The 27,270-nt window shown below is 41.3% G+C and overlaps 2 protein-coding genes across 3 annotated transcripts; one reads left to right on the top strand and one right to left on the bottom strand.

Moving 5' to 3' along the window:
* Nucleotides 1-4,430: 4,430 nt before the first annotated feature.
* LOC120434362 (complement factor H-like) lies at nt 4,431-12,259 on the top strand. Of its 2 annotated transcripts, XM_039602316.1 has the most exons (9): nt 4,434-4,573; nt 4,667-4,846; nt 5,284-5,463; nt 5,545-5,724; nt 10,453-10,494; nt 10,613-10,774; nt 10,863-11,033; nt 11,828-11,853; nt 12,042-12,259. In XM_039602316.1, exons 1-9 carry the CDS (start codon nt 4,519-4,521, stop codon nt 12,063-12,065), a joined length of 1,020 nt encoding a protein of 339 aa, XP_039458250.1. In that variant the 5' UTR covers nt 4,434-4,518; the 3' UTR covers nt 12,066-12,259. The 2 variants fall into 2 exon arrangements, with proteins under 2 accessions (XP_039458251.1, XP_039458250.1); XM_039602317.1 differs by lacking the exons at nt 10,453-10,494; nt 10,613-10,774 and having other exon boundaries at nt 4,431-4,573.
* A 4,406-nt stretch (nt 12,260-16,665) lies between these two features.
* Nucleotides 16,666-26,153, bottom strand: zbtb41 (zinc finger and BTB domain containing 41). Its single transcript, XM_031740039.2, has 11 exons — nt 25,957-26,153; nt 24,179-25,432; nt 23,057-23,264; nt 22,407-22,476; nt 20,811-20,958; nt 20,342-20,471; nt 20,113-20,208; nt 19,883-19,989; nt 19,671-19,776; nt 19,429-19,517; nt 16,666-18,812 (listed from the first exon to the last, which is right to left on the bottom strand). Exons 2-11 carry the CDS (start codon nt 25,398-25,400, stop codon nt 18,181-18,183), a joined length of 2,808 nt encoding a protein of 935 aa, XP_031595899.2. The 5' UTR covers nt 25,401-25,432; nt 25,957-26,153; the 3' UTR covers nt 16,666-18,180.
* Between the last annotated feature and the right edge of the window lie 1,117 nt (nt 26,154-27,270).

The raw sequence follows: 27,270 nt of genomic DNA on the forward strand, positions 1-27,270 counted from the left end.
CCTCCAAAATTGTGTAACACCCGTCCCACTTCTGTTGAGAGGGGCCCTGGGTTCCTTTTGTTACTTTCTTATTGATACTCCCTTTTTAATGCTTATGGTATAAAATATGCAATAAAACTACACTGTATAGAAATAAATCACACACAAACAGGTCAATTATAACATTAACTCCACTTTAGTGAATGATTAATTAATAACACAAAAGAAAATAAGTAAAATCAATAAAGTTTGTTAAAGAATGTAAGGTATCTACTTCAACAGAAACAAAATAATCAAATAATATTGTGGGCCCACACACACAGACCTCAAGTGCTACAGGCTTTCTGCTAGCAAACCTCTCGTTGCAGGCCTGAGTCGTGGCTCGGGTGCGTTGGGACCTAAAACAATATGGTCGCTTCACTTGTTGCCAAGCAGTAAAATAAAAAGCACGTGCAAACAGTACTCACACCTCCAGGCAGTTCAAGGGGATAGCAGGGGAAACTGGGTCAATGCTACCAGCAGGCCGCGGCAGCAGCACTCAGTCGTCCTCTCCACGTGCTCCCACGTGAACATATAACTTCAGCACACCAGCAGAAGGGACTTCTCCGACACGCCAGCAAGACGTCCGTCTCCTCCTACTCACAGTAGGGTACAACAGCTTTTCACTCCAGTCAACTATCCGTCAATCCGAAAATATGTCTGTCGCCCTTCTATAAACTCTGCGTTCACTCGACACTGTTCAGCTCTCGTCTCACTCGCTTCCTGCCCAGTGCACACGGCTCCCCACTTGCGCCCACCCCCTCTACCTGAGACTACTTCAGGGTTCACTGGAGCTGTAGTACATATCAATACCATATCAAAAATAATGACATAAACCTCAAAACACAAATACAAAGGTTGTGCATTTAACTGACACACATCACATACCTTACAGGCAATTATATACATTCTTGAACACATTAAACATTTGCAATTAACCATGAACACCAATGAACTATTTAAATAACTGAGCTACTTATATAGCCAGGGCTACATATATATACATGCATATTGTCAGGGTTATATTGTTGATTGTCATTTATGCTTAGAAATATATAACCATATATGCTTAGAGGTGTATAATCGATTGTGTAGTGATAGGATGTGTGATCCTTAGTAGTCTGCAAAGACTTTGTGTGCATTCCAGAGTGTTCTGGCATACACACACACAGCTTAAGGTCATGAGAGAGGTTATATCTTCTCTTACTGATATATGGTATAGCAAACACATCTATATCTGTTTTAGTCTAAGTGCCTTTTGTTTAGATGAACTGCCGGACTTCCAGACCAGCAGGTTTAGGGAGGTCGTTTATGGGGTCACATTCTGACCCCACGCACACACAGACACACACACACACACACACACACACACACACACACACACACACAGACTTTACTCTTTGTTCACATGTATACCTATGTAAGATGTCATGTGTTAATGAATCTATGCATATTCATGTAACCTCAATAAAAGAGCAGTGTTACGAGGGAGCAGACGAGAGCGACTGGGGTCAGGCGAAGGAACGGCGCTCGTCCAGTCCTCTCCCTCATGCATGAGTAACGCAAAGAACTTCGTTGACTTGTGTCTTGTTTTTGCTGTGTAGCAGAATTGTCTTGAACGTTCCAGTGAATAGGTTTATGCTACGAACCTATCACATATAAATAAAAAAAATTCACCTCTCGCCCTGCAGGCGGTCTATCCTTCAAGCTCGGGTCTTCTACCAGACGCCTGGGAGCTTAAGGGTCCTGCGCAGTACCTAAACTGTTCCTAGGACTGCGCTCTTCTGGACAAAGATCTCGGATGTTGTTCCTGGGGTCTGCTGGAGCCACCACACCTAGTGCTCCGATTACCACTGGGACAACTGTTACCTTCACCCTCCACATCTTCTCAAGCTCTTCTCTGAGCCCTTGGTATTTCTCCAGCTTCTCATGTTCCTTCTTTCTGATGCTGCTGTTTTTCGGTATCGCTACATCTATCACTACGGCCATCATGTGAAATACTATGAATACTTTCCAGATATGTGCGACCAACAAATTTCAAAAAAGCAGCCCAACACCCACAGAAGCAGATAGATCACTCATTAATACATTTTCCTTATTCAGCTTATTCATAAGCTTCATAACGATGCCATGTGTTTACTTCCCCATCGTGCACAACCAGACGAGCCCACACATATCTGACAGTTTGACACTTTACACTATTTCCTTTGCTTCCTTACCTGAGTGAGTCCTGAAGTGCATTTCTAGACTTGACTTGACTTTAAATTCTTTCATGCAGACCTCACACTGATGCACAGCAACTTTCTGCAGTCTTTATTAATGCAGACAACAAAAGAAAACAACACTTGCCAACACAGGCTAATCTGGAAAGAGATGCAGAGAGAAGCAGGTGACAACAACAACACCACTGCACTAGAGAACAAGCCCGTGGTTTGTATAACATACTTCTGCCAGACTTTCTCTCCCAGATGATCACTTCTGTAGTGGACTGTCAGGTGATCATGGCGTCTGAAGCACTCCTCACACTGGTGTAACTTTCTCACCTGTAATAGGAAAATAAATACTGATTTTAAGTTTTTACCATGTGACTCTGTGTGGAGGCAAAGCCACAAAAGTAACAAGTTAAACTAGAGAATAGCACTGCTGTCCCTTCCATGCTCACCAGAGTGCATTTTCTGATGTTTGGTCAGGTGATCGTGGCGTATGAAGGTTTTCCCACAAACATCACACTCATCATGGTGGATGTGAAGTGAAGCCTGTTCAAGGAACAGTTTAGCCAATATAGAGAACTATAACTATAACAAAGGCATGTTAATAATTGAGAGTTTGAAACTTTTGTCATCATCAAGCCTCTGCAAAAGTCACTGGACCCACCTGTAGCAGCTGTCACTATGGAAACTTTGGCCACAGATAACACCGAGGTCAGGTTTCTCTCCAGTGTGAATCATCAAGTGCTCCTTTTAGGTTGCCCTGTGATGAGAACATTTCCAGCCATGTTCCAGTTACTCTGGTATAATGATTTAATAAATGTTCAGTTTGGTGCACCTTAAAGTCTTCTTTCTAAAAAATAGGAAAAAAACAAATTTTGCCAAATCCTTCCGCCTCATATGGATTTAGTAAAAACAAATGTTCTTACTATACACCTGGAAACATTTTTTGTTGCTAGGCAGCCACGCCAAACCTGTTGGGATGCTGTAAACTCAAGTAAAGGAGAATCTAACTGTGCTTTATATCAAACACACATTAACCTGAAAACCTGTGCTTCTACATGTTTGATGTTTCATAATGGTGACCTCTGATTACAGCAATCCAGGAAGTCTCTTTGAAATCTGGGATCTGTAAACAAACTCATAGAATTTATCCAAAACATATTCTGAGAAATTCAGGATCAAATGAATAAACGTGGACTTTTCCTGTCATATAAAAGTGAAATACTGAAGTGTTTTCTTGACGATGACTGCGTTTCAAGGTGAGAAGGACTTAATATTCACAGTAAATGAGACAACAGGAGTAAAAAAATATGAGTCTTTGTGCTTTCATTTGTGTTTATTTTAGTGCTGTCAAAATTAACGCGTCAAAGCAAATTAATCCGCCATCACGGTCAACGCGATTAAAATTTTTAACGCAATTAATGTATCTGCAGTGCAGAATGACTCAAAATTCCTGAAATGTTTCTGTCAATGCTTTTCGGGCAGTTTGTCCAAGCAGAGTTACCTTCACACATGCGCAAATGGGCAGTTGATCTGGTAGTGACGGGCAGCTGAACCAATCAACTCAATGGGACTTTGGCTAACGCGTCTCCCAGCTTGGGACAAACCACTCACGGAGCATCGGGGACTCAGTAAGTCTACCTCGGAAATATTGACTGACACAATTGCCAAGTGGATTGCAACAAACTGCATGAATGATGCAATGAATGATATTTAATCGTGATTAATCTAAATTAATCCACAGTTACCCTGTGATGAATCTGATTAAACATTTTAATTGTTTGACAGCACTAATACATATTATATATTAGTGTATACTTTTTTTAAAGTTGTATTTCACAGGAGAGAACCTGTGCTAAAAGATTGAAGAAAACTATACAAATTCTCTTTGAATTTAAGCGTACGTTCTTTGTGTTTATTTATACTTTACTTCATTATACTGCATACATTTTAGTTTATTTAGTTTATTTATCATTTTAGTTACAAGATTAAATATAAAGTTGAAGAAAATGTAATTGTGGCCAGGCTATTGATCAAGTAATTGCGATTAATTGTGATTAATTACAGAAGATTGTGGGATTAATTAAGTTTTTTTTAATCTATTGACAGGAATAGTTTATTTATACAACATATGTCTAAGAAATATGGACCAGAGCCAGAGTTACTCAGCGCAATGTTTACTGTGTCCTGACTTCTTAGTTCTTTGGGGGAAATGCCCAACAATTATTAACTCGTCCAGCAGAACACGGCTCTTTACTCTGCCTTCAGATCGTGCTTTCATTTCTGCAAAATGTGTCTCAGGACTCTTGGATTTGTCCTCGTTTTGTTTCCTGGATTGCTTCAAGGTAAGAAGATTCAATTCTGTTACACACGGAAACAATTTTAGTTTGTAAATGTGAGACTTACGTGGGATTTAAAAAAAAATTATTGTGTTTCAGCACAGGGTTGTGATCCTCCCAGACTGGTTCATGGTAACTTTCTCCCCAGACAAGAGACTTACTCTGACAGAACCACGATCACTTATTCCTGTGATAACGGATATAAACCTGTAGTGAAGGGTTGGTGGGCAACCAGTACCTGTGAACGTGGGAAATGGTCTCATGAACCACAATGTATAGGTAGGTCAGTACTGGGAATGGTGAATGTGCTTATAAGCTTCAATTTAAATTATGTTTTTAAAAAATGATGTAATTAGTTTAGATTCGCTAATAAATAGACTCATCTGAGAAAAAGAACAATGAAATCTGATTATTTCAGTAAATAAATATAAAAAGCAATAAAATCCAATTGGGGAATCGTGAAGTTTAATTTAATGTTTTTGTGCCAAATGTAAAAAAAAATATTTTATAGTGGTTTTATAGAACTACAAATCAGGAATTTCAGTCTCCCACAAGGAATTTAATAAACTCTCTTCCAGTAACTCCTTGAAATAACTATTCACAACGTTTAATGCGGCATGTTGCTGTTCACAATCAGAAAGTTTTAATTATGAATGTAAAAGTTACTCTGTAAAATCTCAAAGTGTTGATGGTGACTCTGGTCTGTTCTTCCTCAGATGAAAGCAGCTGCCTTCCACCAACTATTCCCAATGGAAAGTACCCTGAAAACTCAAACGGCTGGTATGAGGCTGGAAGCATACTAACGATAACATGCAATGGAGGATTTGAGCACCAAAACCAGATCACCACCACTACCTGTGGAAATGGAAAATGGTCCTCTGCACCAGTCTGTGAGAGTAAGTCTGCTACATGTTTGACTCCAGTTAGCTGTTCAACACTTTTTTCCTGCTTCTATTCATGACTTTTTATTTTTACAGGAAGTATGAGCGCATGCGGTGCACCTCCTAAAATCCCCCATGCAGTCATCATTAATCAGAGGTACCAGGAGGTGTTTGCAGCAGGTTCAGAAGTGCAGTATGTGTGTGAAGACGGATATACTGCACACACCGAGAAATCTGTTTGTATACAGGGAAACTGGACACCAGTGCCAACATGCAGTAAGCTGACAGTTTAATGAGATCTGCATTTATGTATTTACTTTTTATTAATTGGCAATAATCCACAGTAAGTTTAAAAACAACTGATCACATGACACTTGAAGGAATATAGAACATAATCCAGGAAGTAAATGCACCAGTGCATGAATATGATTGGTGGGAATCATCAAGTGTTCAGAAAAATAATAAACATTTGAACTCTGTAGTCTGCAGATGCAGAATGTGTCATGTTTACATCCTGTTCTGCTGCTAGTAATCAAAGTTTTAAAAAGTAAATATATAAATATAAACCTAAAACATTTAAAAAAAAACAATAATTTCATTGAAAATTATCATAATTTTTTGAAAGACTGAAAGAGAAAACGTTGACATATTCTGAGTTTTTTAAATTAATGAAAACTTCTCACAGCCATGACCTGGTTAGGGGCTCTGGTGGCTCTTAGATGGTGTTTTCCTTGTGGCTGCGTACAGCGGAGATGGGGGAGGATCTGTGCTGGCTGGTTACTGGCCTGGTAGCCTGGATGCCCCGGGGTGGGTCCGGGACAGGCGTGAAGGCTTGGGGGTCTGGGGGTGCTCCACCCCCGGGGCTGGGGCTCTGGCTGGGCCTTGGGGGCTTGGGTCGTGGTTGTTGTGTGGGTGGGTGCATGGGGGCTCAGCCCCGGTGCAAGGGGACCTCTGGTGCATCGGCCCAACTGGAGGGCTCTCTAACTGGTGGGGAGGCTGTTACATCTTTGCAGGAGGTCTCCTCTCTACAGAAGCTCACTCTGCAGGTGGGGGAGAGATATTGGAGAGGTGGAGAATGAACTCAACCTTGGTGTCTATTGTCTTGTGTAGTCTGGGAGATGATTGGATGATGGGGTGGGTGCAGTTTTCTCTGCGGTGGTGTCGGGTGGGCTGCCCCGGAGCCTGTGGGGCGGGGCGGTGCTGCTACTGTGGGCCCCATTCCGGATGGGCCTGGGCCCCCTTTCCCTGGTGGGTTCCAGAGTGTGGGGGTGCCTACTGGGGTCAGCGGGGGAGCTGGCCTCAGGGAGGGGCCGCTTGCCCCTCCCTTTCTTCCCTCCCCATCCTCAGCTAGACATCCACATTACTCATACTCTCATAACACATACATATAGGGCCTTGGGGGTGGGCACGTTATACAGCATCCAGAGGATGGTCTGTGTATTTAAACCCACCTCTGGCGCTGGTGCCCTACCCTCAATTTTAAATGCATATAGACACTGAGGGTTTTCGGGAGGAGCCGTGCTGCTCTCTGGCAAGAAGCACCATGCCCTCCTGTGTTTTAAATGCACTTTAGAACAGCACGCAGCAACAGTACATATGAGCGGGCTGAGGGAAGTTTGGGGTCTTCACTCACCCCTGTTCTGTTAACCGTCGGGGCTGGGGGGCTGGGAGGAGGTGCTGGCCGTCAGATTGGGGTCTGGGATGCGGAGCCTCCCTGCTACTGCAGATAAGGAGGCGGTCTGCTTGCCTCCACCCCAGAGAGAAGGGTTACATCTCCTGGGTCTAGGTACGGTTTGCCCCTCTGGGGGCAGGGGTACCTGGACCTGGGATATAGATCTTTGGAGAGTGTGAATGTGTGTACAGTGTCTATTTGTGTCCGTCTCCACGTCAGGTGAGTGCCTAGTATTTGTTTGTGTATATGGGGGTGGGAATGCACGTTTGTGTCTCCGTGCGCCTGTTCGTCTGTGTCTATATGTCAGGTTGGGTCTTAGACTCCACCTCTCTGGGAACATCTCAGGCTCTCCGAGGTATGGAGGCCTATCTCCCCTCATCACACTCTGCCGGTGGCTGATGCCCTCAGACGTTGGTGTGTTGGTGGTTCTCGGTGTCTGGTGCTGGGCGCCAGGGCTGGACTGGGACAAAAAATCGGCCCGGGCATTTTGACTAGAGACCGGTCCACCAGGATAGAGATTGAAAATGTGACGTCATTCAGGGGTAAAACCGCAAAGGATTCTGGGAACTTGTGGCAAGAGGTATTGCGCACGCAGGCTTTCAATTGAACTCAGTTACACAGCGATAAAAAAAAACCCAAAAAATGGCAAGAAGCTGTTGTATTATTAACTGCAATAGCCGGTCGCATGACAGCCACGGGAAGCCGACGGGTAAAGAGATCGTTTTTTTTATCGGATTACGTCGTTGAAGAGAAATTTTTTAAGCCATGTTTCCAAAGTAAGAGCCGGCGGATGGTCTGGATATACCAAATATAACGTCTCAGAACACTCCAGCTCACAGGTTAGTCTGCTCCAAGCATTCCCACAAAGGTCAGTGTTTTGTAGTAGTTAATACGTCATTTTTCTTAACATAATTGGTGATATAGGTTACAAGCAAGTCTGGTACTGAACAGAAATTGTCGCGCTATGCTCCTTTATTTATTGTGCATAAATAGTGAATTGTCCTGACACAATATTGTGTTTCGCTTCTGTTATTACCATGGTACATTGACAAAAACATATACTTTTATTCACAGGATAAAACAGTTGTTTTGTATCACTAATTGTCCAGTGCGATTACAACATACAATATTATTGTCACTGCTACATTTCTGTAATGCGTACCAGAAATTATTTCCACTACTAATTAATTACCGTTGAGCTCAAAGGTTATATTAATAAACGGTTACGAATGTGTATTTATGAAGACGATTTGTGAGACTGGTAAACTTACCTTTGTTTGTACGATGGTCTTTCGTTCTACACGGTGCATTTCAAGGTCCTGTACCCATCCGTCGGTAAACTGTACCTGGGCTTGTTGCAGTGACCTGAAGTTACTAAAAACTTCATGAGTGTATGCACTCACTCCAAGAACCGTATAATTATAAATCTGAGCGTGGTGAAAGTTGGGCAGCACGCTAACGTCTTTTGTCCACTCTGTGTGCTCGTAAGGGTCTGACCCTTTCACTCCTTTGATTTTTTCCTCGTATCTTTTCTTTGCCTTTTCGTCGAGTCTGTCTTTGTACGGACCGGCATTGTTCTCCTTAGTTTTGTACATTCCTTTTTTGTGCGGCAAAGAAAAACCAAGAAGGTACTGGAACCGGAGAATGAACGTTTTGCGGTGCTGCAAATGCTTGCATTTGATGCGGTACTTGGATTGTTTTGCCACGAGTTCCCGGCATGCAGTGTGCGAAAGTCACGTGATCTGTCAATCGCTATAGGAAAAACCATAAAGCCTTTGCATGAAAACAACTGCTTTGATGTACACTGCCTTGTTGGTATATATGTATCAATCTAATAAACTTAAACCTACACCATCCCCCCTATTCTGGATTTTAAACAGTACATAGCGGAAACAAAAAGACTGCTTGGTCGAGTTAACCTTTTGAACTATCTACAACACATGGTAGAAACCTTAAATTAAGACCAAGAACACTACAGGTGAGACATGATCATTAATTAATATTAAAATTAATAAATGACAGATTTAGTGATATTTTCATAAACACCTCCTTTCCTTTTTTTGTTCTCCATTTTCTTTAGTTCGTCTATAAGATTGCTAAACAAGGGGGAGGGTGCATCCGGCCTCCTTGGCTGTAATTGGTCCAGCCCAGAGTCGATCATGACCAATTGGCCAATCCAACACCTTTCATTATATATACCCTTCCTAAAAAAAAAAAAAAAAATCCAGCGGCCCATAAAAACAAAAAATCGCCAGCGGCCCACCGGGCAAATGCCCAGTATGCCTGATGGCCAGTCCAGCTGTGCTGGGCGCTCATGTATGTACCGACTCACTCCTGGTGGCTGATTGGCGGGGCCTGGCACCTGTGTCCCGGCTGGGCCGCTTCCGGGGGGTGGGGTGTCCTCAGGCCTCTGGTATCTGGGCTTGAAGCTCGGTCCTCTCTGGCACAGCTGGCTGCCGGTAGAGCCCACGGGCACGTCACTGCAACCCCCTCTGGCCTCTGCTCCATGGCTGCTGGGTGACCTCTCGTTTGGGGCTCTCCTCAGCTCTTCCCAGGAGGGTGGCATGGTTGCCCCTTTGGTGGTCCTCCTTGGGTCCTCATACTCTGGGGCCTCTTGATGTCTGGGACATGGATCTCCTCGATACCTGCTTCATACCCTGGGGGACGGGGCTATGGCTCCCCACACTCCCTAGCAGATCGTTACATGGAGAAACCTTTTGAATACAAGCATGCTGATCCACACAGGTGTACACACAGGTGCACACAGACACAAACTACACCTTTCTTGGCTCCTACCTCAAAGCACATTGTGCGCTGTCGATCTTGCATACTGCACAATAACATTTAATATTTAGTATCTACTGTTATCTACTGTTTATTGTGATGGTGTTGTATTTATTATGTTGCTCTTTTTTGTTTGTTTTCTCGTCTGTTTTTTTTTTATCTCCATACAGGTGATCCAGGTGTTTTGTTTGTTTTTCTTTTTTTTTCTTCCCCCCTTTCTCACCATCTCTTCTCCCCTCTATTTTTCTTTCTCTCCCTCTCTTTCTTTCATTCTTTCTCCCTGTCCTATCCCCCAGTCATGTCTGTCCCGTCTGTAACAACCAAAAATCAAATAAAATAAATACATAATTATAATAAAGGTCAATCAAATGGACCAATATGGCAAGGCCATGATGGTCCACTTGGTAAAGTAAATCTGTTTGGCATCTTTCTTGGTCTTCAGAAAACAATTCTGATGGCTAAAGATCCAAACGGGACAGGCAAAAAAAAAAAAAAAAGAAAAGAAAAGAAAACTTCTCAAAGCAAAATAACTGTTTTGTATCTTTCAGGATCTTCAAATGAGAGAGACACACGTCTTCGTTATACACAAAGTAAATAAGTACATTATTTTCTCCTTGAATTTATTGATGCTGACAAATCAGAATATTAAATGGATTACCTCAGCCACAGTTTGATGTTTTCAGAAATATTCCTGCATTTTCATTTCAGTTCAAAATTGCGGAAACTTCCCTGTTATTGAAAATGCTGTTACTCAGCAAACTTCACAATACTCTTTGATATACCGATGCCAACGTTTGTACAGCTTAGTGGGTCCAGAAACAGTGAAGTGTATCAGCAGTGGCATGTGGTCAGACTTACCTGAGTGCAGAGGTATAAACACATCAATGATGATCATTTTTAAGCATTTCTTAAAGCGTTGGGGAGAAATTTGAATTTGATGGTTGTTTCTTGTGTCCAGCTAACTTCTGTGCTGTCAACACCGATGACAATCCTGAATACATGTCTGTGGGAACTGTGTACATAGAAAATGGTGAGGAAAAGAGAGTGGATTGTGTGAAACCGAGCAGATTCTCGTTGGAACATTATTCTAAGGTTCGGTGCATCAATGGAAGAATGGAGGCAACTAAATGTAAGTATTACTGTAAACTCTTTATGTTTGAACGTGTCAGTCAGAAAAGAGTTTTCAGTGCTGTGTTGCCTACATGTTAACACGTTTATATTACTTATAAGAAAGAAAAAATTTTAATAAATAAAACAACTGAACATGAATCATTTTAATAACAACTACTTTTAAAAGATCTGAGCACTTAATGTCTCTCAGTGTCATCAAATCCAACCAACCTTTTACAACTTTAAACTCCTTTAGACACACACAGAAAAAACAACTCTGCTGATTCACTGATTCGTTGTTTCTACCTTCATTAGTTGTCACCAGAAGTACTGCACAGGCACCTGTCACACCTTGTAGTGTTTGCTGCAGCCCTGACAGCTTCCCTTTCCCTGCACTAATGCCTGTGATGATTTAAACCTGAAGTTATTCTTGGCATTTCCACTTGGCAATTTCTAGTGGAATCACAATAGATCTTATAGACCCGATGAATATGTATTTCTTTAAAACATGCAGAACGCTTTAAACAGAGTTTACTGTGTGATCACTTTCAATGAGGCTGAGAAATATGTTGTTTACTTTGTGCCTCGTGTAAACACAGGGGACTATTTAGTAAACAAACATATCCACTTCTATAGAAACTTCTGACTCATGCAGTGATTTAAACAGTATCCCAGTAAAGTCGATTCAACAAAATATTAAACCTGATAAAAACTGGCAGCAGCTTGTGGACATGTAGGAAGCTGAACACACCTCATCTGCAAATGTTAAGTAAGTGAAGTTTTCACACTGAGCTTCTGCATCACTGTTTACAGGTTGTAACAAGGTGGAGCATGCAGCGGTGAGTGTTCCTCTTTAAAAGAAATGCTGTTATTGCTCTCATCTGTCATTTGAAGGTGTTTCAAATGAAGAATCACAACTTGATTTTTATACTTAGTTTTCACACTTTATTTTTTTCCTTTGGTTTTACATTTTAAAAATTGTATTATATTTGTAATTTATTCATAAAGCATCTGTTCTTCTAACCAGGCAAGTCTATTCGACTGTGACTAAACCTGTAGCTGAGGATTTGCTCACCACTTTGGAGCTTTTAAAGGAGACACCTGATATTTGATCGCATCGTCACATCCTGTGTTAGCTTTTCATTTTCATCTTCAAACATTTAAGAGAAAATGGTTTGTGTGCTCTTATTTGAGACACAAACACCACCAAACTGAATAAAGTCTCCGATTTTACCATCAAAACTGCTCCTGCTTTGTGTGTTTCATTGTTTAGTATCTGAAGAGCACTGATTTAAACCTAGCTGTCCTGTTCAGGGTGACAAGTTGCTGAAAGTTCTCACATGTGGTTTCTTTTCTGGAGCCTCCAGACAGTCACACACCTACAAACTCACACGTTTCTTTTTGTTTGTTTGTTTGTTTGTTTTTGCAGTTTTGATTTATTGGTCGTGGCAAAAAGTTTGAGAAAAACTTTATCACTTTTTCCAAATGTGAAGAATATTCAAAATATCGAATTGTCAAACAGTTCCAACCAAAGTTATGGGAAAAGCCTCGTGAAAATAATAACTTTGTTTTTATTTCTTTACTGTTTAAAAACTGAATAATTTCCCAATTACCAAAACACTTTCTGAATGCTTTAATAAGGTTCTTACACTCAAAAAAATCTTTTGTTGGATGAACACAATTTAATCATGGCACCTTTTTCCACATGATTTAACCAAGTACAATAACCCATTTTTGACCATGTCAAACCAACACATTTGGCTTTGGTGGTTTAATGTAATCAGATTACGTTGGATCAACGTAGTATACTTGCAAGGACTTGAAGTGATTTATTTAAGTATGTAAAGTGAAATTTGTTTTAATTCATTCTACACAAGTTAAAAACTTTACGAAAACACAATGAAATCTTGTTGTTTGAACAATTACTTTGTTAATCAAGGCAATTACTGCTATTCTTGCTTAATGAACCAATATGGGGGTTGATGATTTCATAGAGACAAACAACCATTTGCACTTACATTCATGGGTAAATTAGAATCACCGATTAACCTAACTCTAATTACACACTGCAAACCAGCCAGATTGTGGATTTGAACGCAGGCCCTTCTTGCTGTGAGGCAACAGCACTAACTGTTGTCAATCCAGGCTTAACAAAACTAGGAAAGCTATGATTACAAGGCCTTATGTAGAATTCTCTGTATGTTTTTGTCCTTGACAGGTTAAACCACAATAAATAGTGAGAACATACACGTGGTGTGGGTTAGTTGTCTGCCTCTTAAAACTTCAGCGATTTTGCTGCAGTTTGACATCTAATGTGATCTTGTGAATTTCCTGAGTCCAGGCAACTCACCACTCTTACTAGATTGCATCATGTCATCTCAACGAGAACAAATTAAGTTGCTGAATTTCAAGCAGATGCTACATGATTTAATTACATTCACCATAGAAACATGAAATTATTTAGTTCAAATTACGAGTTTGAATCTTGTACATGTAACAACCACCCAATTTCATTTTTTTGAGTACACACACACACACACATACATAAATAAAAAAATTCACCTCTCGCCCTGCGGGCGGTCTATCCTTCAAGCTCGGGTCTTCTACCAGAGGCCTGGGAGCTTAAGGGTCCTGCGCAGTATCTAAACTGTTCCTAGGACTGCGCTCTTCTTCACAAAGATCTCGGATGTTGTTCCTGGGGTCTGCTGGAGCCACCACACCTAGTGCTCCGATTACCACTGGGACAACTGTTACCTTCACCTTCCACATCTTCTCAAGCTCTTCTCTGAGCCCTTGGTATTTCTCCAGCTTCTCATGTTCCTTCTTCCTGATGCTGCTGTTTTTCGGTATCGCTACATCTATCACTACGGCCATCATGTGAAATACTATGAATACTTTCCAGATGCAGTGTATGTGCGACCAACAAATTTCAAAAAAGCAGCCCAACACCCACAGAAGCAGATAGATCACTCATTAATACATTTTCCTTATTCAGCTTATTCATAAGCTTCATAACGATGCCATGTGTTTACTTCCCCATCGTGCACAACCAGACGAGCCCACACATATCTGACAGTTTGACACTTTACACTATTTCCTTTGCTTCCTTACCTGAGTGAGTCCTGAAGTGCTTTTCTAGACTTGACTTGACTTTAAATTGTTTCATGCAGACCTCACACTGATGCACAGCAACTTTCTGCAGTCTTTATTAATGCAGACAACAAAAGAAAACAACACTTGCCAAAGTTACAGGCTGATCTGGAAAGAGATGCAGAGAGAAGCAGGTGACAACAACAACACCACTGCACTAGAGAACAAGCCCGTGGTTTGTATAACATACTTCTGCCAGACTTTCTCTCCCAGATGATCACTTCTGTAGTGGACTGTCAGGTGATCATGGCGTCTGAAGCACTCCTCACACTGGTGTGCTTTCTCACCTGTAATAGGAAAATAAATACAGTTTTTAAGTGTTTTACACTGTATCATGTGACTCTGTGTGGAAAAAAAGCCACAAAAGTAACAAGTAAAACTAGAGAATAGCACTGCTGTCCCTTCCACGCTCACCAGAGTGTATTTTCTGATGTCTGATCAGGTGATCGTGGCGTATGAAGGTTTTCCCACAAACATCAGACGCATACTGATTCGTTATTTCTACCTTCATTAGTTGACACCAGAAGTACTGCACAGGCACCTGTCACACCTTGTAGTATACGCTGCAGCCCTGACAGCTTCCCTTTCCCTGCACTAATGCCTGTGATGTGGAAATTATTAAAATGACTAACACATTTTTCCCCATCTGCTTTTAAACCTGAAGTTATCCTTGGCATTTCCACTTGGCAATTTCTAGTGGAATCACAATAGATCTTATAGACCCTATTAATATGTATTTCTTTAATCAGAATCAGAATCAGAAATACTTTATTAATCCCGAAGGAAATTAGGGGTTACAGCAGGCAGCGTGCTGGTTGGCGCATGCGCACTCACAAAGGAACCCTCCGACCAAACATACTTACACAACATCCCATTGGGGAGACAGGTCAGACAGATAGGCTGATAAGAAAAATAACGAAAATACTCAACATGAGGTAAGAGGAGGAGGAAAAAGCTCCACCCAGACTGAGCTCCTGAGGGGAGAACAGTTTGAGAACAGAAAAAAACACCTCAGCACAAAAGCACATGACAAGCAACAGGGGTGGGTAACGAGTGAGAGTAAGCCAGTGTAGACAGCGCATCCGGTCCTGCAGCATGCGCTGGGCCCGTCTGACCTCGGCCTTGGAGATAAGCGTTTGAAGGCCTTTGGAATCCAGGATGAAGGACGTGGGATGGGGACGAAGAGTCTAAACAGAGTCTGTTATCAGGGAGAGTATTTTTTGATGTTCAGCTCCAGCTGCGAGGCCACAGCTGGCACCGATATGGTAGACGCATGAAATGATGGTGGTTTCCTTTAGTGCGAACAACTGCATGTCAATTTTAAAGTCGATCTAAATGTCTGTCACTGGTCTCTCAATCTCAAGTTGGAGAGCCGTGAGCTTCTCCAAGATGTTATCAATTTTGTGCTCAAAGAGCATACTCTAAGTGCTCACGACAGCCTTGAGCTTCTCCAAGATCTTATCCGTGCTGCGTTTGATGAGCACATTCTGAGAAGTCACAACTTGTGCCACGGTTTCAATCACAGCGGGCAGCCTTGTGGGGTTTTGATCAGCCGTTTCCGCCTTCTTCAATTTCCGATAAGCCATGGCCAAGCCAGCTCCGATCAGCAAGAACCCCATTATCATGGTTCCGAAAAGGTAGATGTCTTCAATGTCCTCGATCGACAGTCCCGTGAGGCACACGACCCTCCAGTTCCTCCACCCGTCCATCATGTATCCGGCTGGGAACGTCCCTCCAGGACACTCGGGCTCACCTGAGCCCAGGTTTCTCATTGAGAGGAGAGTGTGAATTGCATTTAGGGACCAGTTGATCAAATCTATAATTCATCTTTAAGGTTTTAACATATGCAGAAAGGCTTTAAAGAGAGTTTAATGTGTGATCACCTTTAATGAGGCTGATATATATGTTGTTTACTTTGTGCCTCGTGTAAACACAGGGGAGTATTTAGTAAAAAAAAAAAAAAAGAAAAAGAAAAAAGAAAAAAGATCTGATCTGTCATTTAACAATGTTTCAAATGAAGAATCACAACTTGATTTTTTTACACTTGTAATTTATTCATAAAACATATTTTCTTCTAACCAGAGGTGCAAAGCACAGCTGTAGCTGTGGATTTGCTCACCACCTTGGAGCTTTTAAAGGAGACACCTGACATGTGATCTCATCATCATTTTCATCTTTGAGAGTGTGAGAGAAAATGGTTTGTGTGCTCATATATGAAACAAAAACAGCTGAACTGAATAAAGTCTCAGATTTTACCATCAAAACTCCTGCTGCTCTTTATTGTTCTTGTTTTTAGTGTTTGTATCTGAAGAGCACCGATTTAAAATCAATCAGTTCTCAAATTGTGACCAAAGTTATAGGAAACAACACATTACAACATTAAAATAATCCTGTTTTTAAAGTGTAAAGAAATTAAAAGAAGTAATCCTTTTTTTCTTTTCATTTCTTTACTGTTTAAAAACACAATTATTTCCCAAATATCAAAACAAGTGTTTTATTAAGATTTTTGCACATTTCATTACACTCATATAGTGAATCTTTTTCAACATTCACCTACGGTAATGTTATAAAAACCACGCTGTTGCCTTCATGTTAACACACACCTAAATGCTTTAGACCTGCAAATAGCCAAAACCTCTGCTTTGATAGATGTACTTGGTTTCTCACAGAACCACATAGTGCTGTGAAGAGTCTTTTTTCACATGACTGTACAGCACTGAAAACACAAAAACATGCATATGTACAAGTTTTTAGTGCGGTTTATGCTCCCGCCCAGATTAAGTCTTTTTCTGGGAAGGCCTTGCATATTTCAACAGGACAACACTAAACTGCAACATCATGCTTTCCATCTACTGCACCATCTTTACAGCATGACTTTGTAGTGCAGGAGTCTGGGTGCTGAATTTGCCTGCAGTTTAACTGACTGGAAATATTTGAGACAAAACAAAAAACAGGACAAAGACCCAACACAGCTAGAATCCTATATCAGACAAATCTCCCAGAGGTTCCAGCTGCTGGTCTCCTCAGGTCCCAGATGTTTACAGACATCTGAGGAACTGAAGGAGGTCAGGGGAGGGGTATATTTGCACCAACCAGGTGATTTCCAAAGAGATGTTAACTGAAAACTTCTCTTTAAAAAGACTTGTCTGTTGGTGAAGCTTCATCTGTAAAAGAAATGCAGTGTATGCCTAATTATTGCTCTCAAATAAAGAGTCAATATATGTTATTTATTGTACAATTGTTTTATTTTATTTGACAAGCTCGTAATTTGTTCATGAAACATCTCATCTTGAAACCAGATGTGCAACTAAAGCTAAACAACAAAGGTTATTCACACCTACAGCTGTTCAAGCTCACAAGTGGCTGAAAGCTCTCCCTTTCCCCTACAGTACTCTAAATCATAAAACTACATCAAGTTAAAAAAAAATCATTGTGCTTGTTTTTGACAAATTGCACACATGTACACTGCAGTCACAGTTTAGAATTCCTCCAACCACCAGCAATCATTATTTTTATTAGAGGTTTATTATGTATTTGGTAAACCAGCGTTAATTCTTACAAGTTAGAACCAGCAAACTGTTTGTACTAAAAATAATTACATGATTTGTCTATCAAAAATCTCATCATTCATTTTTATTCGTCCGTTAAAAATGACAGTGACCGTGCTAATAAAACTCTGATATGAAACGGTAAACACTTCAGTAACAGCAAAAATTCCTGCCTAGACTCGGAATTGCTAAAGTAATGTTTAAAAATGTTTCATTATTACCACAATGTCTTTTTTAAGTTTAAATTAAATTTACAGGTTTTTTTCTTAAACATGTCACACAAATCCATCTAAATCTGGATTTATTTTTTTTGTCCTAAGATTAGATGGTACGTGAGTCTGCGAGTCACTTCCATGTTGAAACGCAAACACACTGCAGAGGTGACTACATCTTTGGTTCTCCCTACATGATTTCTGTGCCAAGTTTGTTGCGCTGTGCCTTTAAGTTCCATTTTTTTGCCAAGGAGCGTCAGTGGGCGTGATCAGAGGTGGGCAAGTTCTGCACTGAGGAAGATGGATCGAGTCCGAGCAGCGTTCCCAGATAGGACTGCTCTCGGTGGTCCAGCATCTGATCCGACCTCACGGGGTGGACGATGTTGCCCGGTTGAGGTGTGAGGGTGTACTTCTCTAAGAAGGCCATATCTGTAGCCTGGTAGCCAGAGTTTTGCTGCTGTCCTTGAGTCTGCAAGCTAATGACTGTGTGAGTCTGTGAGGAGTGAGGTGGAGGCCTGTGAACGGTCAAGTCACCCTGCGCTCCTCCGGCCATCTGGACGGGAACTAAAGTGACGGGAACGCACACATTTGTAGGAGCGGGGCTGGTTTGGTGGCTCGACTTGGGCTCGGCATGGTACGTCTTTGAGCTTTCCTCAAAAGTAACCGAGACTATTTTTTCTTCACCGATCCCGCTGAGGGGCTGCTCGGCAAAGCGCGTGCTGTGCACGTGGTCGACGTGGTACTTGAGCTTGTCTTTTCTTTTAAAAGTGGCGCTGCAGTGGGGACAGTTAAAAGGGCGGACGTCTGAGTGAATCACCATGTGCTTCGTCAAAGTCTTCTTGATCCGAAATGTCTGATGGCACTCGGGACATCTGTGCGGCTTCTCACCTGTTACGCATAACACAGAAAGACAGACATTCACGTCTACGGCACCTTTAATTTTAATAAAACTCATCTTCTGTCCTGATGAACCCTGCATCAGAACACTGACTGTCAGGCTTTCAAGACCCCCAGACTGTTTGTAGAGGTGTCTTTTGTTATCACTTCTCCAAACCCAAAGTCTTTATTTCATGGTTCTTCTAAATGTTGTCTACTCGACACAGCTCATAAAATGAAACTTAAACAATAATTGTACAGCTGTCAGCAACAGTTAGTGGTCTTGTTATAGTTTCTGCATCCAGGAGTCTGCTCAGATCTGTTTGTGTCAAAGTGACTTAAGTTTCATCATGAGACGGTGAGCGTGGAGCCTACAGACACATCCACAGGGCTTAAAATGAGATTCAAAGAAGTATAACAAGAATGACTACTCATCCAGATCTCTGTCTGCATCCAAAACAGAATATAATCTCCAGTTGAAGCTGCTCGTGTTTAAAGGATTCAGAGTTTATAAAAAGAATAAAACAAGCCTAAAAACACTCATTAAAGATTCACTTCTTTTCTGTTCTCATACAGGAAGTATTCTCAAGCAAATGGAGACTTTCCACTAATTCATTTGCTTCCTTACCTGAGTGAGTCCTGAAGTGCATTTCTAGACTTGACTTTCCTTTAAATTCTTTCTTGCAGACCTCACACTGATGCACAGCAGTTTTATACCTGAGAGGAAAGAAATCCATCATTAACACACACACAAAGGGAACATTTACCAAACCTCCAGGCTAATCTGGAAAGGAGATGCAGAGAGAAGCAGGTGACAACAACAACAACACCACTGCACTAGAGAACAAGCCCGTGGTTTGTATAACATACTTCTGCCAGACTTTCTCTCCCAGATGAACACTTCTGTAGTGGACTGTCAGGTGATCATGGCGTCTGAAGCACTTGCCACACTCCTCGCACTGGTGTGCTTTCTCACCTGTAATAGAAATGGGGACAGTTAAGATACTGTTTTTAAGTGTTTTACACTGTACCATGTAACAAGTAAAACTAGAGAATAGCACTGCTGTCCCTTCCATGCTCACCAGAGTGTATTTTCTGATGTTTGGTCAGGTGATCGTGGCGTATGAAGGTTTTCCCACAAACATCACACTCATACCGCTTGTCATCATGGTGGACTCGGAGGTGAAGCCTGTCCAATAAACAGTTTTCTCATTAAAGACAAGTCTACTACGAACTTATGTTCATAGTAGAAAGTTTGAAAATTTTGTGATCATCAACAGCAAACGGCGTCTCCAAATCTCACGGGACCCACCTGTAGGAGCTGCCATGACGGAAACTTTGGCCACAAATACTACAGAGGTGAGGTTTCTCTCCACTGTGGATCCTCAAGTGCTCCTTTAGGGTTGTCCTGTGATGTGAAAACTCAAATATGATCATCTATGACTATTTTTTTAAATAAATAATCATTGCTGTCTAACATAGTGCACTCCCACATAAAAATGGGCCATGTGGGAAATGTAACAGGGCACCGACAGGTGTACCTTTCTCTTACTGATTTCCCACAAACCAAGCAGGTCCACTTTCTTTTGCCTCCATGTGTGCACTCGATGTGCCTCTTCCTGTTGCCGGTGTCATTAAACTGACGACCACAGATCTCACAGGGAAAAGGACCTGAAAACGAGGCAGGATGAAATCAATTACATCAATTGCTACTTCAATACGGTTACAAAAGGACACCCTGGCACATTCGGATAACCATTCACACTCACATGAACAAATACAGTCAATTTAGAATCACTAACTTAACCTAAACTAACCCGTCTGCATGTCTTTGGACTATGAGACGAAGCTGAAGCACCTGGAGAAAAACGTTAAAGGTTTGGATTTAATATAGTCTGAAAACATGAAAAACAAAAACTAGACTTTATCTCCTGAATATTCTCTATTTAAATACTTATCTGAGATTCAAAAATACGTCTAAATATATAAGTGAAAAAAAATATTTCTCACCTAAGTGGAACTTCTCTTGGTGTTTCAGCCTGGCAAACCTGGATTTGAAGTATTCATCACAGAAGGAGCATTTAAAAGGCCGGTCTTGGCTGTGCAGGATCATGTGCTCCTCCAGATGAGGTTTGCGAGTGAAGGTCTTGAAACAGATCTGATACAGAAAGTTCAAAGGTTACAGGTAGGATTAATTCATCATTACAGCCCATATAAAAGTCATTGTGTAAACACTGGTTATTCCACAGATATACTAGTATAAAGAGTTTCTTTAAATATTGACACAGGAAAACAATGCTGCAGATCATCGTAAGCTTAATCCATTACTATAACTTTACACAGGACCGCAAACTATCCAGTTTAGCCTACAGCTGCCATCCTGTAAAAACTCTGAGCAATAATTATTATCATTCAATCTGTTGTAAAAGACGTTTCACAATAAGTTGTGTAACATGTAAATTTCCATTTTAACAAATGTTACTTGCTGAACAGTCGTTGTCTTTGAAAATAATCTGTCACCTCCCTGTCCTCTCTTTCTTACATCTTTCTCTATTTCTCAGAGTAAAATGATCACACACTAACTTTTTTCTCTTCAAACACAACAACTGTTGGAGCAGCAAACAAGAGAGACTGTGTGGCAAACAACACAGACATTTGTGTTTGGTGACACCTGTTGAGCTGTCTGAAAAGCTGCATTTGAAATGACCTGCCACATAAAAGAAATGTATGAATTTTTTCAAAAATCATCTTTGTTGATCTTCGCTCCTCCTCTGTAGGCCTAGCAGAAGGCCTGAAAATAAGTACTGTAACTTTATTGACATTTGCATGCATGAATGCATGACAGAGATGAGAAAGGAAAACATGTTCAAAGAGTTTGCAAGTGGGACCACAGTGGTAGTGCGTTCTGGTCTGATCAGTATCTTACCACATCAGCTGCAGACTGCAGCATGAAAAATTAACTCATTTGATAATGGGAGGGAGAGCCTTCAGTTTTCAGGCCCCTCTTCTGTGGAACCAGCTTCCAATTTGGATTTAGGAGACAGACACTATCTCTACTTTCAAGATTAGGCTTAAAACATTCCTTTTTGCTAAAGCATATAGTTAGGGCTGGACCAGGTAACCCTGAATCCTCCCTTAGTTATGCTGCAAGAGGCGTAGGATGCTGGGGGATTCCCATGATGCACTGAGTATTTCTTCTACAGCCACCTTTCTCACTCACTATGTGTTAACAGACCTCTCTGCTTCGCCAAAGTGCTTGCTCATAGGGGGTCATATGATTATTGTTGGGTTTTTTTCTGTATGTATTATTGTAGGTCTACCATACAATATAAAGCACCTTGAGGCAACTGTTGTTGTGATTGGGTGCTGTATCAAACAAATTGGATTGAATTGAATTGAATTGATATTATTGTTGATTCCACAGACTATCAGATAAAAAGATAAAGTTTTTAAAAAGTATTTAATTTGATAATAATTGATTGTTTGATTGATTGAGTCTTGGAAATATATTATAAAAAATGGATGTGGGCTCATCAGGAGAAATACATTTGCTAACATCACTGTCAATAACATAAATATTTCTTCAAAACTGAAACCAGTCCTCACAGCACATTTCCAGCCTTCACTCTTCCTCTTCCTTTTGGTAAGAAACTCTTGGATGTGGTCTGGATGAAACCTGACAGGAAAGAGAAGATACTTCATTACACAGAGCAACAGCACAGCAGCAGCTCAGCTGATGTTGGTGTTGTGTGATGTTAGTGCTGCACATGACTTAACTATAATATCTTAACTAGAATTTAAGTAGAGCCAGAGTTTTACAAATATCAGCACTACAGTGTTGGTGACACTGCATCAATCATTTTAATTGTATATTAAATCCAATAACACGGAAATTAAACATGTAAAATGATAGACTGCTAGTCACAGACTCTTCACCACGCGGCTGATCTTCCTGGTTTTATTTTTAACTATTGCTGTATATGAATTATCATTCACTGCAGTGCACACCATATACACTGTATGTACATGGATGCAGTGTTATAGCTTCTCTTTTTTGTACAAAGCGAAGCCTAAATACCTCACACACATATATGCTGACATCTTGAGCTGGTGATGATTTGCAACCAGAGTGACTGGGAGTGGTCCAAACATACTATACTTGCACATTTACATCAATTTGCTTACTCTGGCATCAATCATCCCATGAACATTATGTGAATTTATTACAATACCAAAGTAAAATGGCCATCTCTCACCTCCTGACGTGCTTGGCCAGGGTTTTCTTGCTGGCATGGAGTTTGTTGCAGAAGGGACATTTGTGCTCCTTTTTCTGGAAGGGGACGTCGCTGGCGTGCTTCTTCTTGTGTACGGTCAGGTTAGACTTGGTGGAGTAACGCTGCAGACAGATGTCACACTGGAAAGGTTTCTCGCCTGTGTGCACTCGAGTGTGGCTCTCATATTTCCCTGGAAATTGCAGAATACGTGTATAAAATACTATACTGTATTAGGAACACATCTGGGTCATAAGATAAACACACACTACAGACATACCTCTACAAGAAAAAAAACCCTTTACACTTACAACACAAACACAACAATGCTTTTTAGAGGCACTCTCTAAAGACAGTTTAGAGGCCACAAAAACTCCATTTGCAAACGATAGCCATGTAAGTTTGGATTTTTTTCCCTTAATAATAAGCACCTTCATTTAGAAACTCTTGTGTTTACTTGTGTTATCTTTGTCTAATATTTACATTTGTTTAATGATCTGAAACATTTAAGTGTGACAAACATACAAAAAAATAGGAAATCAGTAAGGGATTAAATCAGTTGAATAGTCTTCCACACTAGTTGTGTTATCACAAATCCTGCTTTCGTTGGTTAAACAGAATCTCATATTAAACATTTGCTGAACATTACAAACTTACTGTATTATAAATATTATGAAACAGAAGGAACCATGGCCAGGAGATGAGACTCGTATGAAAATGTAGATAAAAAGAAGACCTGACATAACTTGTTTTACTATCTAACAGGTTAACTTTGTTATTGGTGTATATATTTTTTTACCCATGAAATTATGAGGTGTGAAATGTTGCAATAAAATTTAAAAAGTGCAAACTACAACCCAACTCTATTAACTTTTAGGGTTGCATAGCGCTGATAAATAAACTAAAATTTTTACGAAATCAATTTTGATTGATCTTATATGGAATGACCCTCAATATCTTAGGCTGTGGTAATTTATGATGAGCATTTATAGCTATTTTATGTGTGTGCAGACCAAACACTGAATGACATCACAAAAAATAATTATCTCTTAACCCTGTAAGATAAGAATAATACGAATGATCTAGATCTTATTCCGTGGTTCCCACCTGCACGGTCAAACGTCTTGTCACATTTGGGGCACTTGAGGATCTTCTTGCTGGAGTTCTGGATGATGACTGGAGCCAGACCTTCAGGATACACTGGACTCTGGTTAGAGCTTCCTGCTGCTGCTCCAACACGCATCTCCACCCCTTCAGCAGCCTGCTGCTCTGTCCTCTGTAGATCTGAATTATGCAGATCTGCACTCCTCCCTGCCTCACAAACCTCATCAGCTGTCTTCTCAGCAATAATGTCGGCATTTGCGTCTCCTCTCTCTTCCTCTTCCTCGTCCACATCCATTACATCGTCACCCTGAACTGGTTTAGATGCCTTATTCACATCCAGCTTGGCTGTCACATTCACTTCCCCTTTTCCTTCCAGTCTGTTTTTGTTGTGCTGCCTTGATGATGCAGTGCTTTGTTTTTCCTTGGGAGCACTGCTACAGTACTCACCATCATCTCTTTTATACTTAGTAGGTGTTCTCCTCCTACGAGCTGATCTCCGTGTGGTAGCATTTCCCTGACCTGTCGTCTTTTCTTCCTCATTTGAGACCTCCTGATGTACATCAGTGTGTACACTCTCAGCCAAGTGACCCTGATTAGAGTTATCATGACCGAACAGGTTTCCTTGAACATCAGCTGGACTGTGGATCTCTGTATCAGCTCCTGATGAGTTGTTGGAGGTAGCTTCCACTTTATGAGAAGCTCTTGTCTCACCCTGGCTCTGTATTACACTTACAGGCTGTACTTCACCGTCTTTACATAACAGCTTTAATATATCCATCATGTCCAGGAATCGGGCCGCTTCAGTTAGAGCTGGGAGCGCCGTCTCTGCAACAACACACTCAGCGGTGTACAAAAAGCTGAGCAGGTGCTGGAAAACAGAGTCCTCCACATGCTCCAGAGTCACATGAGTTTTAGCTGAAGGATTCTTGGACAGTTCAGCATGGAAATAGCTGCTCCCATGGGCCAAAACCACCTTGTGGGCACTGTAGGTCTTCCCACCTACAGACACAAACACATCGCAGAACTTCTGCCGGCTCCGGTCCTCATTCAAGAAATTGAGGAGGTTGTTACTGTGCTGTGACATGATCAGGTGTCTCATTTGTGGGGCTGACTCCTGTAAGGTTTCAGAGTTTGCTGGGGTGTTGGATGGAGGTACACCGTCACCACTGGCACTGACCTGCCTGCCACGTCTGGGACGGAGCATAGTGCTAGGCTTTTTCGTCATTAATGTGTCTGCAGGTCTACGAGGAATCCCTCCTGGAGAGAAGAGGAATGACATCGGAGCTGGGACTGAACATGTATAGCTGCTGACTACTGGGTTTTTATTCAGATTTCACAGGAGCATGTTAGTCAAGAGGTTGCACAAATGGTTTGGTATGTAAGTGCAACACAGTGCAGCAAAGCTGACTGTAAAAGGAGACTGTAGTCAACATTTATCATACCTATGCATAACTATACATAAAAAGATGCTAAGGGATTTCTCCTGCTAATGCGAAACACAAAACTGCCATTGGTTATAAACAATGCATTCAACACAATATAGGCCTCAGTGGTCTTAAATGTGAAATTCAGCTAACTTAGTAACTCTGTTGCTAATCTAAATTGTTAACTGCCAGGGCAGGGACATTTACATATTCGCTCCCCACCTCAAGGACCCCTAACATTGTGTTATCGGAGTGACGGGCGGGCCCCCCTCCGAGGAGAGTGTTGACAAACGACCTCTGATGTTACCCTGCAAACTAACATTAAATACCCACTCGTATTTTAACCAAACGTCTTACCTAAGAGTTGCGGGACACGTTTACAAGGCACCGCGTACCCCCAGCTGGAATAAGAAAGGTGAGAAATAAACGAAGGAATAATAATTTCCTGGATATCCGTAACGCCCCACCAGACACCGAAACAAGCCGTTTGCTCATTGGCTGCTTCAGCTTTTGTTCTCTAACGGTCCATTTTTATCCGCGTAAACACAAGCAGCAGTGAAATAAACCTCAACAAATACGACAGCTAATGCCCGTGTTACTTCATTTTCTATGTAATACATTAAAGTCAAACACGAAATAAACAAAGGCTGGGGTGTTTTTTGTCGATTATCATCGTGAGCTCATAACACGACGGCATCATGGGTAATGTAGTCCAACCGCTAATGGCATACTGGCGTTCTCCCCCCCCCTTTCCAACTACATTTATCTGACAGCTAATATTTAAGATTATTTTTTAAAAAAAAAAATGTTGACAACATATAAATGCAGTATTTTGTTTTAAAAAAATGTAAAATTTCCAGCCAATTGCAACAATAATATAATATAAAGTAATATTGGAGGAATGGTGGTGTGATGGTCGGCACTGTTGACCCACAGCAAGAAGGCCCTGGATGTGAATCCACAATTAGGCTGTGGTCCCTCCAGATGGAAGAATTTACAGAGTCACCCACCTCCTGCAGGGCAATTTGGTTGTACTGTATATTTAAATTTGAAGTACATTGTTAGCACTGAATGTCTGAATTCACTAAAGTGAATGCATGGCAATACAGTGTATATTAGTAACATTGTCAGCATGAATGAATGAGTTTCAGGGTTCAAAACCCTCATCATAGGGTGGAGTCCTAGGTTTATCAGCCTGAGCCAGACCAATGGTAAAATAAGCAACACTCACAGAGCATCAAGCCCATTAGTTGTGCCAGAGACCAAAGTGAATGCTCTTAGAGTTAAATGAATTGTGGTTACGTCAGAGGCATTTTAATGACAAAGATGCTTCCCAGATTAGAAACACTGGCCTCAGTTTGCTTCGTTCAAAGACTGGAGCCTTGATCCAGCCCACTGCAGCCAAACTGCACTCAACCTGCAGTGCATATGTGTGTGCACGTGCACACATCCATTTGCGTTTGTGTCCATGTTTCAGGAAATGTGCGTATAAGTGAATGGAAGGAGTGTTTACCTCTACATAAACTTAATTCTCAACTGAATTTCAGTTGTGCCAAAACTCTGGCACCTCTGGCATCGCCATCCCTTACATAAGAGGACATCAGAGTTCTGTCCAGGGAACATGCTTGAAGTTGTTCAGATTAGCCTCTTGGATGCACCCCTCCCTTCCCC

The sequence above is a fragment of the Oreochromis aureus genome, linkage group 18, assembly GCF_013358895.1.
Source record: "Oreochromis aureus strain Israel breed Guangdong linkage group 18, ZZ_aureus, whole genome shotgun sequence".
In the NCBI taxonomy this organism is placed as follows: Eukaryota; Metazoa; Chordata; class Actinopteri; order Cichliformes; family Cichlidae; genus Oreochromis; species Oreochromis aureus.

Coding starts and splice junctions, on each gene's coding strand:
- zbtb41 (XM_031740039.2), bottom strand. CDS start 25,400: ATGACGAAAAAGCCTAGCACTATGCTCCGTCCCAGACGTGGCAGGCAG. Junction 20,209..20,341: donor GGGAAATCAGTAAGAGAAAG/GTACACCTGTCG, acceptor TTCACATCACAG/GACAACCCTAAAGGAGCACT. Junction 19,518..19,670: donor GGAGAGAAAGTCTGGCAGAA/GTATGTTATACA, acceptor CTTTCCTCTCAG/GTATAAAACTGCTGTGCATC.
- LOC120434362 (XM_039602316.1), top strand. CDS start 4,519: ATGTGTCTCAGGACTCTTGGATTTGTCCTCGTTTTGTTTCCTGGATTG. Junction 5,725..10,452: donor GACACCAGTGCCAACATGCA/GTAAGCTGACAG, acceptor TGTATCTTTCAG/GATCTTCAAATGAGAGAGAC. Junction 11,034..11,827: donor AAGAATGGAGGCAACTAAAT/GTAAGTATTACT, acceptor CACTGTTTACAG/GTTGTAACAAGGTGGAGCAT.